General features: G+C 34.8%; 2 protein-coding genes across 3 annotated transcripts; both read right to left on the bottom strand.

Moving 5' to 3' along the window:
- Positions 1-2,261: 2,261 nt before the first annotated feature.
- LOC109060865 (heterogeneous nuclear ribonucleoprotein A/B-like) lies at positions 2,262-6,900 on the bottom strand. Of its 2 annotated transcripts, none has more exons than XM_042778542.1 (9): positions 6,753-6,900; positions 6,194-6,346; positions 5,349-5,517; positions 5,118-5,276; positions 4,887-5,042; positions 4,238-4,331; positions 3,940-4,101; positions 3,773-3,856; positions 2,262-2,907 (listed from the first exon to the last, which is right to left on the bottom strand). In XM_042778542.1, the coding sequence occupies exons 2-8, from the start codon at positions 6,325-6,327 to the stop codon at positions 3,786-3,788; spliced, it is 945 nt and encodes a 314-aa protein (XP_042634476.1). In that variant the 5' UTR covers positions 6,328-6,346; positions 6,753-6,900; the 3' UTR covers positions 2,262-2,907; positions 3,773-3,785. The 2 variants fall into 2 exon arrangements, with proteins under 2 accessions (XP_042634476.1, XP_042634477.1); XM_042778543.1 differs by having other exon boundaries at positions 4,911-5,042.
- Positions 6,901-8,002: 1,102 nt separating this feature from the next.
- Positions 8,003-16,861, bottom strand: LOC109046188 (guanine nucleotide-binding protein subunit beta-2-like 1). The gene is made up of 8 exons (XM_042778541.1): positions 16,635-16,861; positions 15,419-15,590; positions 15,190-15,337; positions 14,658-14,753; positions 13,262-13,372; positions 11,141-11,281; positions 10,121-10,231; positions 8,003-8,136 (listed from the first exon to the last, which is right to left on the bottom strand). The coding sequence occupies exons 1-8, from the start codon at positions 16,741-16,743 to the stop codon at positions 8,071-8,073; spliced, it is 954 nt and encodes a 317-aa protein (XP_042634475.1). The 5' UTR covers positions 16,744-16,861; the 3' UTR covers positions 8,003-8,070.
- Between the last annotated feature and the right edge of the window lie 906 nt (positions 16,862-17,767).

Below are 17,767 nucleotides of genomic sequence, written 5' to 3'. Positions count from 1 at the left end.
ATGTTGTTCTGAATTATGAAGAATTTTTAAAGTAGGATTGCTATTAGATTGATTTAACTCCGTAATCTTTTTGAGCAGCATGTTGACTTTCTGACAATTACTTTTATTGACTAAAATGATGTATATTGCATGTTTAACTGACTCCAATTTTAATCAAATGAAACCATTAAAGATCATTTATATTTTCAGAATGATGTGTTGTCTGAGAACAAACTTATTTTAAATTAAAAATCCTTTGAATGTCTTGAATAATTAAAAAGATTTAAATAAGTTTACTATTTTGCATTAGATTAAGTCAAAGCAATTATTCTTAATTTGCGTCGGTGCTCAAAGTTAAAAAGTTAAAAATAAAAATGGGCCATTAACAATTATATAAAATACATCCCTAAAATTAAAACCAATTAAAAAGTTCACTTAAATACAATATTCATGCATTTTATACACGCACGCACACACACACACACACGCACGCAACCTTTTATTGCTATCTAGCGCCCTCTACTGGAAATCAAGATAAAGTACACATGACAAAAACGATAAAGTGTAAACTTTAAACTTTTTTCCCCCCACGCTGTTCTTGAAGGTAAATGCACAATTGAAATGATTTACTTAAGGAAAATATAATGCAACATTTCTCACTTCACCAATAAAAATTGGTCTATGCATCATCTATGCAGCAATTTATCTCACCTGCTAGTTCGTTAATGTCGAAAATTGAGTCATGCACATCTTAAACTTGCTTTAGCCTCCATCCATAAACCTTCTGCTTACTTTGTAATCCAATTTTTCTATTTCTTGTCTTGAAACTTAACCGCGTGTTTACTTCTCTCACAACTCAAGTGAATCAAATTCCAAATTGATTCATCATTTTGAACCGGTTCTCTAAATGATTCGAGCGAACTGATTCACATTTCACCTGTTCGAGCTTCGTTTAGGACGCAACGCAACATTTAACTTAACCTAAAACATAGTCATTAACAGCAGTATTTAAATGTTTCTTTAACACAACATGTAAATAAATAACACGTAAAATGTAAACTTCTGGAAACTATATTAAGCGATGACTCAAATGAATCGATTTGCTCAAACGATTCTGAAAGTGTACGAAATAGAAAACTCTAAGTACTCAATACTGCATAGTGTACACTATATACTGCCTGCTAGAAAAACTATTTTCGGTGACACTTCACAATAAGGTTCATTAGTTAAAAACTTTAGTTAACATGACCTAAACATGAACAATACTTCCACAGTATAATCAATTCCAACATTCACTAATGCATTATTAAAATCAAAAGTTGTGATGAAAGAATGTAAATTGTGATGGTAGCTACTAGTCTGGTTAGTTGGCTGGTTTTAGAGGGGTCAAAGGAGTCCAGCAGCTGCTATAAAAACACACAAGAATGCCCTGCATCCTTCAAATGACTCAAAGTGTTCTGCACTTCATAGTGTGTAGGGCATAGTGATGCTGACATTTCAGTGGAATTCACCCATCTGCCTTATTCAATAAGAAATGGTCAAAAAAAAAGTGAATTGAAATGTAACCTACAATACAACACCGTGCATTGTTACCTAATGCACATCTGGCAAATTAAATACACTCTATTCAAGTATCCTAAGCGCACATAAAATGTAAATATAGTATATAACAACAACAGTAAAGCTAGTATGGAAGAACGCAATCCCAAATATAACCTGACTTTGAGAAACCATCCAAAGCATGGATGGAAATAATTAAAACATCTGCTTAAGACTGTTGCATCATCCACCTTATTTTTAAGGCACCACCATTTTTACATCTGAACATGATTTAAATATTCAAGTTACTTTACACTGTTTCTGCAGGTTTTATGAAAGTAAATTTAAGACTTTTTAAGCCAGAGTAAAGAATATGTAAGGAATTAATTCTCTAAATAAAAGCAGAGCACAAATTCTGAGTATGGGAAATCATACTTGACTACACGTCACATCACTAAAAATTGTATTAGCTACATTTCAAATTTGCTTTTGGAAAAATAAGCTAGATATTGGTTTTATTCCACAATTATATATATATATATATATTTAAAAAAAAAAAAAAAAAAAAAAAAAAACTTCAGACAACTTAAGTATTTGTTGTTAATGCACAGACATCAGGGATCGAAGCCGCTTAGGCAAAAACACCTTTAAAACTCAACACAAAAAAACAAATACAAAAAGGTTTAAACTACTAAGATTGACAAATTAACATTAATATTAGCCAGTAAACAAGAACACATCCAAAAACTTACAAATCATTTATTTCTACCAAAACACTATAGGAATGAGATTTCAATGAGCAACATTGCTGGTCGCTAGCAAATATCCTAATTGACAAAACGATTCAACTTAAGCATTATAACTGAGAAAGCAAGTCAAAAAACAGTTTAAAATCAAAGCTAACAAAAGAGGAACTTTCCAATCACTATTAGATGCATTACCCAAAACGCTGACATTCACGGGACTCCAAACGGCTCTCCTACGCTACGCAGCAGGAAGCAGAACAAGCATCGGGAAACATTGAGAAAAATGTACTCAAAATTGTTTTATTTCAAAAGCTCTGGCAGCTCCCGAACCTCATGTGGCAAATCCAGTAGACATGTAAAATACAACCATACAATACATTATTCAAAAAAGGTACCAAAAAGTACAGTAAAAATAACACTTCCATCTCTGGAAATGTGGACAAAAGGAAAATAAAATTAAAATAAAAGTGTGGAAGTGTGACATTGCTTCCCCTATTAATCTGCTCTGTACAAATAGGTCATGATCTCGTCCGGTAAGAGGAAAGAGCCCGCGTGTGTGTGTGTGTGTGTGTGTGTGTGTGTGTGTGTATATACTGCTGTCGTCATCACGGTCAGACTCCTGGTTTTTGGGAATACTTCAGTCCTGATGGGATACAGAGAGACGTGGTCAGAGGCAGGTTGGAAAAAAAAAAAATGCATTTTGTGCAGCAAAGAACCCGGTCAGTTGTTCATTTAAACCCATTACAATGATTTATAAACCAATTCAAAACAAATGTTACAAATTTCAACCTCTATAAAACTTCATATTTAATTCAATGTTACTTTGTAATTGTACAATTTTCTAGCAACTTCTGAGTGAAAATGGCTTCCGCGCCAATATCTCAATGTTTAATTCAGTTCATTAGGAGTGTCGATGTTGCAAAATTCAATTATGAAAAACTTGATTCAGCTATAAACAGGGTTTCTTGCAGGTTTTACGGAGGGCAGTTAACTATGACTAAATAAAAAAATAAATATAGAAAAATTTCTCCATTGAATTCCACAAATGTAAGCATCTTGTATTAGACAAGGCTTCAAAGACTGAATACAACTTCCAACACGGCTCCATTATTTTATTGTCCTGATGAGCTTTAAGCACAAGCATAAACTAAAAAATAAAAATTTATCCCAGAAAACAAGATAAAAGTAAATGCATCTTAATTTAAGGATGTTTAGATATTTGCATTTGAAAACAAATACGGATGAAGATTTTTTTTGGCAATGCATGCAACATTTAACGCCGTGGCCATGAATTCAAGACTTCCTGCTGTACCTTAAGGCTTTAATTTGTGAAAAAAAAAAAAAAAAAAAAAAAAAAAAAAAAATGCAGAAAGCAGCTCTTGTCATTAAGCTCAATTCAAATTCTCATTCAATAGTGTCAGTGCAGTCAAATTAATATTTCCAAATAACATTAAACCCCAACTGAGCAATAAGGAAACAAACAATCTGTTGATAAATTCATCCACTACCTCTTCTGCATGATCAGTATGGCTTGTAGTTGCTCTGGTGGCCTCCACGTCTTGGTGTTTTCCCATAGCTCGCATTGCCCTGGTCTGGAGAAAACAAAACATGTGCATGAGTGAACATTGAAGCGAAACCAGGATGATCATGAGAGCATCGGAAGATGCCAGCTTACCGTAGTCATAACCACCACCATATCCATAATAGCCAGAGGAATAGTCATAGTTGCCATAGCCACCATAACCGCCATAGCCACCATAACCTCCATAGCCCTGCGGGCCACCGTAGCCTTGGTTCCCGTAGCTGTTATAGCCCTGGTTCCAGCTCTGGCCTGGGCCTGAGGAAACAGACACCATTAGTTCAAGGACTGAGATTGGGGTTTATTATAATAATAATAATAATAATAATAATAATAATAATAATAATAATAATAATAATGTGCATAATTTAAGCAACTAAAGCACGCAGCTTACCCCCGCGACCCCTGCCGCGACCTCCGAAGCCCCCGCGGGCACCATACTGCTGCTGCTGGTAGATTTCCTTGGGCTGGGCAATTTTGATCTCACACTGAAATCAGAGACACAAAACAGATGCAAAAACAAATAAGTGCACAATTTCTATCCCAGAAATGTAAAAAAAGGTTATACACACATACACGTATATAAAATATGATAATTGCAATGGGGGAAAAAAAAGAAAAAAAAAAAGTTGAAATTTGGACCCCACCCCTTGCAATTTAGGGGAAGGTAATACAAATATATTAAAGTTATGATGTAATGACTATACAACTCTCCATTTGCAATTTAGTGAAGATAAATTGTGAATATTATTAATTATTTTTACTCTTGCAATTGTAGGAAAGGGAGGTGGACCCTCAGTCGTGATACTGTTTGTGTATCCACCACAAAATACATTTTAGGTAATTGCATCTCGTCACAATTCGACATTCATATCTTGCTATTTGGAAAAAATGGTCAGAACTGTGAGATGCTACAATTACCCCTTTTTTTTTTATCCCACGGCAAAAACAAGTCTTCATAATTTATAACAGTCACACTGTAACTAACACACAAATCAATCCACCAAAACATAAAATATAAGAGAAATCAGAAATATACATACAAGGTCTTCCTTTCCGTTCGTTACCTTGCTTCCACAGACATTATGGTATTTCTTCTCCAGGATCTTTTTGACAGCCGATTCGTCCTTGAATGTGATGAAGACGAAGCCCCTCCTTTTGCTCGTCTTCGGATCCATCGGAAGTTCGATTGTTTCAATCTGTAATCGATACGGCATTAATAAAAGCCGGATGACAAAACAGATGTTTTTATGTTCAAGAGAGTCAAAACTCACCTCTCCGAAGGCCCCGAAGTATTCACGGACCTTCTCTTCTGTGGTTTCAGGGTTAAGGCCACCGACGAAGATCTTCTTGGCGGGCTCTTTCTTAATGGCCATGGCTCTCTTGGGATCGATCTGTCGGCCGTCTAGCCTGTGCTCCTTTTGCTCCAGCACTACAAATGAAGAGAGGTGAACCTCTGCCACCACGCAAGCGTCTGGATTTAAGGGAAGTGGAAGCATCCGTACCTTGTCCACACTTTCTGCTTCTTTGAACAAGATGAACCCAAACCCTCGTGACCGGCCGGTGTTCGAATCCATCTTTATGGTGCAGTCGGTCACCTCGCCGAACTTCGAGAAGTAGTCCTTCAGGTCTTTCTTACTGGTGTCCCAGCTGAGGCCCCCAACAAACATTTTACTGCACAAAAAAAGTTGATGTGAACCCCATTTTTTTTTGTGACCGTGCCAATTCTATTCCAACAGAGGAGACCAGATTCAAACATATAAAACAGACTAGATCCATGGAAACTATTTATTTTTAATCTTTCCGCATTTTTAATGCAAGAGCTGGCGTGAACTTAGCGCGCGAGGCGATATCAGCAATCTCCATTTATTTATTAGCGCAGAACAGTTCACTATGCTACTGTATGATAAACTGCTTTTTGTTTTCAAATTTATTTTACGTACTTAAACACTAACTTGTAGCGCATTCGTTTTATTGTTTACTGAAAATGAAAAAAAAAAAAATACTTGATACAGATACTTGAACCCGCTAAAAAGTGGGCGGGGACTATTGACCGCTAATTCTGATTCGACGAACCGTCTCTACTTAAACTATATAAAGAGCCAGTTGCTTAGCAACAATAAACAGGCTACAATTTGGCTAAATGAAAGGGTTTCCAATGTTGGGTTTAATAAAGCGACTTCAGACGACGTGTTTACGATTTAAAAAAAAATCCGCTGCCACCCGCCAGCGCGGGATTCAATCCCAAACAACCCTCATTCCCAACCCTCATTCCTCTATTAAACAAAGACACAAAGAGACGCCTTCAAACAAAACATCCACATTAAGTATGAAAAGGTAATATTCTCACCCGGCATCTTCCTCGCCCTTGCTGGCGTTGATCTGTCCTCCCTCGCCGGCTCCGTTCTCCTCCTCCGCTCCGTTAAAATCCTCCTCGTTCCCGTTCTCGGAGGTTTCCATGAACTGATGCTCTGCGTCGGCCATTTTAATCACTTTTGATTACCTTTGGATCAGAAGAGATTTGATTTAGTTTCACAGTGCGGGAGATCCGAGGGCTGATGCTAGAATAATAGAGAAACAGCGTGTCTACAACATCGGATTCAACGCAAACACTCGATTTCAATCTTAGCTTGTTAAAAGCACAAAAAACAACAACTAAAACCAAGCGTAAAAATGTGTTGGAAACGTATAAGACCTGTGTGGCTCAAAACAAACTAATAAAACGATTCATTCATGCCGCGTAGCGAAAGCTAAAGCAGCATGCATAGCTAAACTAGCTAGCTTACACGATAGCATTTACATTGTTTCGACTGCGACGGGCGCATTACACTTCTAAAACGTAATCGTGTGAAATTAAAACAACCCAACGTGGCTAACCACCCGAATTAAATTTAAATTAACCGGCTTACTGTAAAATATTGGCGCTGAAAAGCCGCTTTCCAAAATGGACTCGCTTACAGTACCAACTCGTGGCCAGCTTTATAGCACCGGATGAGTCCGCTGGAATAACACACGCAGTGATTGGACGACAGTGTTGGACCGGGCAATGACAGCGTTCTGTGATTGGTCAGAGACGGTTAAGCGCCGCCCCATTATGGTTTCCTCCTGCGCACTTATTTTCTGCTGCTCGTTCAAACGCGTTAGCATGAGATGTTGCAGAGCGTGTGCGCTATAAAACACTGGTGAAGCTGTTGTGCAATCAAACACGATGCATAAACGTGTATAAAAACTATATAATATCTAATAATGCTTCAAAAAATAAAAATAAAACTTGTTAGGCTTCCCTATCAATTTACATCGCAGGACTACACTCACAAAGAGGACATTCGTGTAGAGCTGAGCTTAAAAAGAACACAATTCATTCATTTTCGAATTTACCGCGACTTTTAAACAATTTTCATGACCAATCCAGGCCTTCTTTGTACTACTGTCTTGTTTTTTTTTTAAGACATCACTGTACCATAAGTACCAGGCAATAAAACTACATTTGCTTCAATTATAAAGATGTTTTTCTCTAAAATGAGATATTGTCCCAATTTTGAATGGCTTGCAGTGACCAAAACCACTCATTGCTTAATTCTGGGCAATATAAAAACCATAAATGGTTACTACATGTAGCATTAAGTATTTTATGGCTGTTAAATCAATCAAACTTCAAACCGATCGAGGTGTATAGCTGTATTTCAGCTTCCCAAGCTAAAGATAAATTGTGTTAATAAAATAAAACCCTCCAAATTGAGGGTGAAAGAGACACTCCTGGACCTCAGGTTACTGTAATAGTAATATTAAAGTTACAAATTGGTAGTACAGTACTAAACAAAAACAAATCAGATATTTAACCCAAAAATCAGAAATTTTATGTACAGTAAGAAACACAAATGTAGCAAAGTTCTGCTCAATCATACATAAACTGGTAAATAATTGCTACAGGATTCACAGAATCCAGCCTTTCCTTTCTACCCAATCGACCCAAACTAATGCAAAGCCTCATATACTGTATATACATCACGTAGATCATGATATTAAATCATGAGTAATATAACAAATATTTAAGATTAGATAATTAGATAAAGAATCATCAAAAGACTAAATGTAAATTGCATTAATATACTACAAAGTTACATTAACGTGAGAAAAATACTAACAAGGACAAGATCAGTTTTATTTCATTTCATTTTTTTATTCAATTTTCCATATTTTGCATTCTGTTCTTGGAAATGTACATCATTATCGGGTTCCGATGGTCACCTGCCAAACTCTGATCAGATTGTCTGTGTATCCAGCAAACAGAGTCTGCGGGGAAAAAAAAATTGTGCAATTAATACAACCCTTTTTAGTTGTGCAACTGGTTTATGGGTCAAAGACGAAAAAGTGTTTAAGCATAAAAAAAAGTGTAATACTGCTTTAAACTGTTGTAGTTTTTCCCCCCAAAAAATGCAAAAAGTTTTCTGTTTTATTTAATTGCAATTTTGTTTTTGTTTTTCTGAGCAAAAAATAAATATCATACATTTTTCCCTGATTTACAGAAGACACCCAGTAAAATATCATTCAGTGTAACAATCTCGTCAGGCATATTTACAACAAAAATCAATTTATGACATATTAAAAGACTAATTACTTTCACCCTAAACACTAATGAGTTGTAATTTTACATTTTTAACATTTGCCGCTATCCTAGGTTTTTCCCATTTGTCAGTAAGAATTTTTTACTAATTTAAAACACAATAAAATTTAGCATGCTCCATTATTCTTTTAGATATTTTAATATGTACACATCAGAATAAGCATGTTGTTTGAATTTTTGCATAAATATTGTGTTACACTGAATGACAGTGTGACATTATTTCAACCAAATTTTGACATTTTATTCTCCAAAAACTTATTTGAAACCTTAAAAGTAGACATTTTACTTACATTTAATGTGCTTTCTATGGACACAAAATCACTTTTGTACATTTCTTTTGATGCGGACATCTTAACGTCTTTGACCCTTATATAAGATGTGGGCGATATGGCAAAAATATATCAAAAAAAATAAAAATTCAGGCAAATCACGATTCATGATTTTATCACGATTCTGTGTCATGTTAGTTTTACTATTTTGCAAGTTGTAACAACAGAATACAAAATACAAAAGAAAAGCAGACATTCAGGCCGAAGTGTGTGAAGATAAGAAAAAAAAGTCTTTGTCATTATTTTACCTTTGTTATTAAAAAAAAACAAAACAAAGATACACAATATACAAATAAAACAAACAAACAGTGCTTTATTTTTCAGGTACAGTAGCTGTATTTAGCAGTAGCATTCAAGAAATTGAAAGAACATAAAAACAAAACACTGTATAAATTACACATTGATTTTTTATTTCATTAACTGTATTAAAGTTCTTCAGTCAAGAGCAGTGAGTGATTTCTCTGTTTTGTTGTTTTATTAACATTTAAAGGGACAGTTCACCCAAAAATTTAAATTCTGTCATCATTTACTCACTCTCAAGTTGTTTTAAACCTGAATGAGTTTCTTTCTTCTGTTGAACACAAAAGTTATTTTGAAGAATGTGGGTAACCAGACAGCTGCTGGTCCCCAGTGACTTCCATAGTGTTTATTTTTTCCTGTTATCAAAGTCAATGGGTACAAACAGGTGTTTGGTTAACCACATTCTTGTGTTCAGTGAAAGAAAGACATGAATGCAGGTTTGGGACAACATGAGAGTGAGCAAATAATGACAGAATCAAATTTTTAGGTGAACTGTCCCTTTAATGACAAGCAGCAGCATGTAAAGTATTATTAGCCTGCTGTCACTTTAAGAGCTACAGGCAGCCGTTTTTCTCTCATCTGTTTACTTTCACTTTAGACATAACCAACTGTGTTTATATGTAAACACCAGTGTTTTTGACAGTATTAGCTCAATCAGATGCGAAAGATAACTCAGTCCAGTGATCAGTCGCTGTTTGACAGGATTTTAGTGTGCGCTCGCTGCAGGTGTACGTGCTCAGAAAAAGCGCATGTCAGAATGAAATGATGTGTAACTGACAAGCCTTTAAAGCACATGCAAATAATGTACTTTTGTGATTTTGAATAAGTGCAGTGTCTTGTGAGTGTGACTCAACCACGGAGTTAACATTCAGACACAGTGCCATTGCTCACTAAGAGATCCAGCATCCAAACTGATGCTGATTATCTGCAGAATAAGCTCATCACACACACACACACACACACACACACACACACACACACACACACACACACGTGGTGACTGTGGCCTGCGGGAAGCTCTCACCTGTCCATCAGCAGACCAGGCCAGAGACGTGCACTGGGGCGGCTCAGCCTTGCTGTTAGTGGTGATGACTTCCTGTCTGAGCTCATCAACAATGATCTTTCCCTCCAGATCCTGTGGAGAGACAGACAGACATGACAGTAATGAGAGAGAGAGAGAGAAAAGAGTGACTGGGGTGCAAATGAACACCAAATCAAACCATCCAAAACCAAATATCCATATTTACAGTCATTCAAGTAGACAAGTGTAGAGCACTTACAATAAAAATCTAGAACTAAATCAGTTTCTGCAGTTATTTTAATAAATGACCATTGGCACATGTTATATAATCATCTCAATTACACATAAAATAGTTTTAATATATAATAAACAACATTCAGTAGTGTTGTTAAAGTTAAATCAGAGTCAAAAGACAGTTTGAACTCTTGGTATTTCAATTTTCCAACTCTAATGCCATCTCTCTAAATCACTGCAATACATATTCAGCTTAAAATTGAAAAAGATAGTATTATAGTTGACAAGTTCAAATAATTTTAGTGATTGAGTTCAAACTGTCCATTGACTTTGATTTAACAATTCAACAATTTGGTGATTTCAATTAACCATCACTGAAAACCAATGCAATGCATGTTTAAAATTGACAATGTTGATTAACTGAAATCACCGGTCATAAAAAAAACAAAGGTTTTAACTGCTGACACAAATGAATTATTATGTATTATTAGTCTTGAACGGTTTGAACTGATTCACCAAAATGGTTTGAACCCACCAAATACATCTTTGTCCATTTCAAATGTAACATGTACTGCAATGATTTCAGTGTTGATTATTTGAAAAAAACACTAGTCAAATACAACATTAAGTTTGATTGTGAAATCATTAAATTATAAATATAAATATAAAAATGCAAAATATTTGCCGACTGTCCACCACAACACAAAGCATCACCAAACTGCTAAGAACATGCTTTGATGAGTAAATCCAGTCATAAATGACGCGTTTATGACAGAGAGCTGATGGTACCCAGATCTTGATGCTCGGTCCTGTGGCGGCACACAGCCAGTATCTGTTGGGACTGAAGCAGAGCGCGTTGATCACGTCACCACCGTCCAGCGTGTACAGATGCTTGCCTTCATTCAGGTCCCAGAGCATGGCCTGTCCATCCTGAAGACAGAGAATGATCAAGACATCTAGCATAACGAGGACACAGAACTGCATGAAATAATGCAAAAAAAGTCTATATCTCAATCATTAGACTTGAAGATGAAGTTTAAATGGTTCTGTCTTTTATCATGACAGAAAATAAACTCAAAGACTGATTCTACAGGCCTCCATCAGGGGTTTACAAACTTTTAGATGCCAAGGACCAGAATTATTTTAGCATCACAGATATACCATTATAGTTTTTGTTAATATATTCAACTTTATATTTTCTGTTTACATTTTATTTTTACTAAAAGATCTTATAATTTTGCGTTTGCCATTATTATTATTATTATTATTTTCCATCATCTTTATATAGATTCACTTAATTTAGTTTTAGTTCAACTTTGAACTATATTTGTTACCCTGGACCACAAAACCAGTCATAAGTGTCAATTTTTCAAAATTGGGATTTGTACAACATAAAGCTGAATAAATAAATTTTCCATTGATGTATGGTTTGTTAGGATCGGACGATATTTGGCCGAGATACAACTATTTGAAAATCTGGAATCTGAGGGAGCAAAATTTTCAAAAATACTGAGAAAATCATCTTTAAAGTTGTTCAAATGAAGTTCTTAGCAATGCATATTACTAATCAAAAATTAAGTTTTGATATATTTGTTGTATGTTTATTTATTAATATCTTCATGGAACATGATTTTTATTTAAAGGGATACTCCATCCCAAAATGAAAATTTTGTCATTAATCACTTACCCGCATGTCGTTCCAAACCCGTTAAAGCTCTGTTCATCTTCGGAACACAATTTAAGATATTTAGGATGATATTTTGTGACTGTCCCATAGACTGCCAAGTAAATAACAGTGTCAAGGTCCAGGAAAGGTATGAAAGTCATCGTGAGAATACTCCATCTGCCATCAGACGTGTAATCTGTGTTATATGAAGTGATGGGAACACTTTTTTTTTTTAAGCGAAGAAAACAAAAATAATGACTTTTTTCAATAATTCCTTTGTCAAGCATACGGTGATATGGAGAGACACAGAGGAGACCGTTGACAAAAGAATTATTGAATAAAGTCATTATTTTTGGTTTCTTCGCTTACAAAAAGTGTTCCCGGTGCTTCATATAACCCAGATTGCACGTCTGATGACAGATGGAGTATTCTGACGACGACTTTCATACCTTTCCTGGACCTTGTCACTGTTATTTACTTGGCAGTCTATGGGACAGTCACAGGCCTCCTGGCTTTCATCCAAAATATCTTAAATTGTGTTCCGAAGACGAACAGAGCTTTTACGGGTTTGGAACGACATGGGGGTAAGTCATTAATGACAAAATTTTCATTTTGGGGTGGAGTATCCCTTTAATATTCTAATGATTTTTCTTATAAAAGAAAAATCTATAATTTTGACCCATACATGTCATTTTTGGCTATTGCTACAAATATACACCAGTGACTTAAGACTGCTTTTGTGCTCCAGGGTCACACACACACACACATACACACATACATACATATATATATATATATATATATATATATATATATATATATATATGTAATGATTTTTTTTTTTTTTTAATAGTTCAAGTTTTAGCTAATAAAAATAATAACAACCCTTCCATGGACCCCTAAATATGATCCTTGTGCGAGGGACACCCATCTTGAAATTTAAAATGCAGTTATATATTTTCATATATAAAAATCCAATTTATACTGGGAAAATACTCAATACTTATTTTCTGTTATGCTACAATATTATGTTTTTTTTTCACTCATTACTGTAATTTGTATTATTTAATTTTCTTATTTGATTTATTTTCTTCCATTTTTTCTCTAAACTTTTTTTCCTCGGCTCCCATGTACTCCCTTCTGCGCTCCAGTTTGAAAAACCTGGTCTATATGATTTTCCACAAGAAATGTGTCCTAGTTTCGGATTACGACCCTAAAACAGGACGGTACACAGTGACCCTGACCTTTCCTCCAGAGGCACAGAGGGACCCATCAGGGGAAACGGTGACGGTGTTCAGGAACCCGGTGTGTCCGATGTGATTGGTCTTCAGCTTACAGTTGGCCAGATTCCACACCTGAAAGAGACGAAACACTACGAGTGAAAAGTCTGTCCACACTTACAGTACAGGTCAAAAGTTTGGAAACATTACTATTTTTAATGTTTTTGAAAGAAGTCTCTTCTGCTCATCAAGCCTGCATTTATTTGATCAAAAATACAGAAAAAAAAACAGTAATATTGTGAAATATTATTACAACTTTAAAATAATAGTTTTTCTATTTGAATATACTTAAAAAAAATAAATTTATTCCTGTGATGCAAAGCTGAATTTTCAGCATCATTACTCCAGCCTTCAGTTGTCACATGTAACATCCAGTCTATCACATGATCATTAGAAATCATTCTAATATTCTGATTTATTATGAGTGTTGGAAAACAGTTCTGCTGTCTAATATATTTGATGAATAAAAGGTTAAAAAGAACTGCATTTATTCAAAATAAAAAAAAACATTCAAATAATATATATTCTAATAATATATTTTCTTTACTATCACTTTTTATCAATTTAACACATCCTTGCTGAATAAAAGTATTGATTTTATTTAAAAAAAGAAAGAAAAAAAAAATTAATGACCCCAAATTACTGACCAGTAGTGTATATTGTTATTACAAAATATTTATATTTTAAAAACATAGCTTCTTCTTTTTTTTTTTTTTTTTTTATTCTTCATCGAAGTATCCTAAAAAAGTATCACATGTTCTGAAAAAATATAAAGCAGCAGAACTGTTCCCAACTTTGATAATGAATCATCATATTAGAATGATTTCTAAAGGGTCATGTGATAATGATCCTAAAAATTCAGCTTTGCATCACAGAAATAAATGATAATTTAAAGTATAATAAATTTAAAAACAATTATTTTAAATTGTAATAATACATCACAATATTAAATTTTTTTTTCTGTATTTTTGATCAAATAAATGCAGGCTTGATGAGCAGAAGAAACTTCTTTCAAAAACATTAAAAATAGTAATGTTTCCAAACTTTTGACCTGTACTGTATGTTCCTCATGAACCTATAAAACATGTTGATTTTAAAGGCTGATGCTTAAATTCTTGCGTTTAAAGTTGTTTGTATGCACGTGTGTCCACAGAGCTGATCTGTCAATCCATCTTTATTTCAGATCACAAACATTAGGTTTAACAGTTTTACTCACGTGACTTGCATAAATACATTTTAGAACGCTTTGAAATGTTACCAAGAAGAAAGCACAACATTGTAACAATTTAAGTCATCGTTTCAGAACAAAAAAAACGATCTACACGTCTGAAAGCGCTCTTAAACTGCACTCAGCTCTCACCTTGACCATCTTGTCCCAGCCGCAGGAGACGATGATGGGGTTACTGCTGTTGGGAGAGAAACGCACGCAGGAAACCCACTCAGTGTGACTCTCGTCCTGAGGAACACCACAAACATCTCAACTCAGACACTTCGACAACTTTAACCCTCTAAAGCCTGACATATCAAATTATAGATTTGCTCCATCGGGCTTTTACGGCTCATATTGTCTGATACAGTGAGAAAAAAACAGCTGAGTTTAAATCTGTGTGTAATTTGGTGCAAACACTGATATGTATATGATACAATTCAAATGCTTGTAACAAATCAATGAGATCTTTAATAACAGCATAACAGCTCCTTACATAAAATACTATAATATATCCAATAATATATCTTAGTAAGCAGTGCAATCCAATGCTGATTGAGAGAAGAACAAATAAACGTTCCTCAGAAGGCTTGGGAAGATCATTCCTCCGCTGAGAAACAGTGAAAGCAAAGCTTCTGGAAACAAATGATCCTCAAAAGGTTTTTTAACAAATCCCGGCCCTCACCTGAATGGTGTACTTGCAGACGCCCAGCGTGTTCCACAGCTTGATGGTTTTGTCCCGAGAGCCGGACACGATCTGCCGGTTATCGGCGGAGAAGGCGACGCTCAGCACGTCTTTGGTGTGGCCCACAAACCGGCGGGTCGTGGTTCCGCTACAAACAACATTTGAAGAGCAGAAGTGTGTTTGAGGTCATAAATGCACAGCATTTAAAGCATTTAAAGCCCGTACTCACGTGGTGAGGTCCCACAGACGCAGGGTCCCGTCCCAGGAGCCCGACAGAGCGAACTGACCGTCCGATGAGATGACCACATCGCTCACGAAGTGCGAGTGTCCGCGCAGGGCTCGCTGAGGAATACCGTAGTTGGTCTCATCGCGGGTGAGCTTCCACATGATGACCGTCTTATCTGCAGAAACAAGAGCAGAGATGTTAGAGCAAGTCCTGTTCAAACAGGACAAACACGGGGCTTCATCAACCAAAATAAAAATATTACATAACCAACTAATGCCAGAAAACATACTTTTAAAAATGACAAGTGCCTAGATTAATACTTAAGATTAAATAGTTAAGGCAGAACTGAATAGAAGAATAGCAGTTTTTGATTTCTAAGTAAAGTAAAGCAGTTAAAATGATTTAAAAACACTTATTTTAAATAATGGCAATAATAACACATACACACACACTGATACTGTGTGTGTGTGTGTGTGTGTATATATATATAAATATATATATATATATATATATATATGTGTTTTTGTTTTTGTGTGTGTGTGTGTGTGTGTGTGTGTGTTATTATTATTATCATTAATTCTATACATAATGTTACATTTTTATATTGTTATATCATTGTTATTATTTAAAAAAAGGTGGCCTCCAAATTCATTCATATTGTACAATATTTGTAATTACAATCTATATATATTTCATATTGTACAATATTTGTAATTACAATCTATATATATAAAGAACGTTTACACACACACACACTCATTTAAATATATATATTTTAAAAACTTACAATTATTTTAAATTTTTTTTTTTTTTTTAAACTTACAATAATTTTAAAAACATAAAACAACAGGTCTGCTTCCATTTAAAAATATATATATTTTTTAAAATAATTATTTCAATCAAATATGAATAACAAGAATAAGACTGAGTTTCAATAGAGTTTCACTGACTGCAGTCAAAATCATCTGAAAACACTGCATATTTTTTGTAAGGAAGGCACCATCATTCTTTATTAGACAAAAAAAAAACTTTTTTTCTTTCATAAAAGCACCATGGTGTTACCAAGAACCTGGTATTTGAGTATTATCATGGTATTTCTTAAAGTTTCTTGGACTAAGCACTGAAATACCATGGTAAATGATCATTCTGCACTATTCTAGTACACTGTAAGGTCCGACAGCTGCAGGAGCTGAGCGCTGTAAACAGATTCATCCGTCACCTCTGGACGCGGACAGAATCATGTCCGGAAACTGCGGGGTCGTGGCGATCTGGGTCACCCAGCCGTTGTGGCCCTTCAGGGTCCCTCTCACGGTCATCTGCTCGGTCATCTCGGCGGTCGGTCCCGGTAGATGGTTGTAGATTGAGTTAGTCGATCTAAAGAGCCGCTTCACTCAAGTTTACAGTGCAGGAAAGGGACCGGCTCCGCGCCGGAAGCACATATTCATGCCTGAGCGGTGGCGCAGTGCATTGTGGGAGTTGTAGTCCGAGTGCAGCTACTTTAAAAAAAATCAGTTTTGCATTATAGATTTTAAAATAATAATTATAACAATAATATATCAATAATAAAATAATAATCATAATCATCATGACAAGTTTTAGTTTTTGTTGACTCCAGTCAGTCAAAATCATCAGAAAACAAAGTATATGCATTTGTACTATAATATGACATACGGAACACTTCGGTAATGTTTCGTGTGTCCACATTTGTGTCGACGTGATGTCGACTGTCGTATTTGTTGTGAAATGGTGCCATCAAGTGGTGAACAACACAATATACGTCAGTAAAGTAATGAATGGCGTGTCTGAGAACGATGGAAAAATAATTTTATTTGTTGTTTATTTATTTTTTTATTAATTTAAAAATCATATTTATAGTTTATTTTATTTTAAGTTAAATTATTATGATTTTTTTTACTTTGCATATATAAGTACGGGTTAGCATATGCTGTGTACCTGTTTTTAGTCTTGTGTGATTATGTGAAAATTCCTGTAGATGCTCTTTAGTGTTCTTGAATTAAAAAAAAGTAAAATAAAAAAATCTAACAAAAAAGTGAAATTCACAACATTTATAATAAACGACCACAAGATGTCGCTCAAGTTCAACAGCGGCTCCAAAAAGTATTTGGATGCCCCATTCATATTAAAATGTGTGAATGTCGTGTATTAGCCACAAAATGTAATTTATTTTGAGGAAACGTAACATAAGCACGTGTTTCAAGCAAAACATTTCAGGTTTTGAAATGAGATGCAGTGTTGAAAATGAATATATATATATCTATATATATATATATATATATATATATATATATATATATATATATATATATATAATATATATATATATATATATAT

The sequence above is a fragment of the Cyprinus carpio genome, chromosome A21, assembly GCF_018340385.1.
Source record: "Cyprinus carpio isolate SPL01 chromosome A21, ASM1834038v1, whole genome shotgun sequence".
Taxonomy (NCBI): Eukaryota; Metazoa; Chordata; class Actinopteri; order Cypriniformes; family Cyprinidae; genus Cyprinus; species Cyprinus carpio.
The sequence above is the reverse complement of the archived record's forward strand: the minus strand, read 5'-3'. Positions and strand labels throughout refer to the sequence as shown.

Bases quoted from the DNA above. Each gene is read 5' to 3' on its own strand.
- LOC109060865 (XM_042778542.1), bottom strand. From the start codon at position 6,327: ATGGCCGACGCAGAGCATCAGTTCATGGAAACCTCCGAGAACGGGAAC. The intron at 5,043-5,117 runs GTGAGTTTTGAC...TATCGATTACAG, and splicing joins ACTTCGGGGCCTTCGGAGAG to ATTGAAACAATCGAACTTCC. The intron at 4,332-4,886 runs GTATGTATATTT...CTCTGATTTCAG, and splicing joins CGAACGGAAAGGAAGACCTT to TGTGAGATCAAAATTGCCCA.
- LOC109046188 (XM_042778541.1), bottom strand. From the start codon at position 16,743: ATGACCGAGCAGATGACCGTGAGAGGGACCCTGAAGGGCCACAACGGC. The intron at 15,338-15,418 runs GTGAGTACGGGC...TGTTGTTTGTAG, and splicing joins CGTCTGTGGGACCTCACCAC to CGGAACCACGACCCGCCGGT. The intron at 11,282-13,261 runs GTCAGGGTCACT...CTCTGTCTTCAG, and splicing joins TCTGTGCCTCTGGAGGAAAG to GATGGACAGGCCATGCTCTG.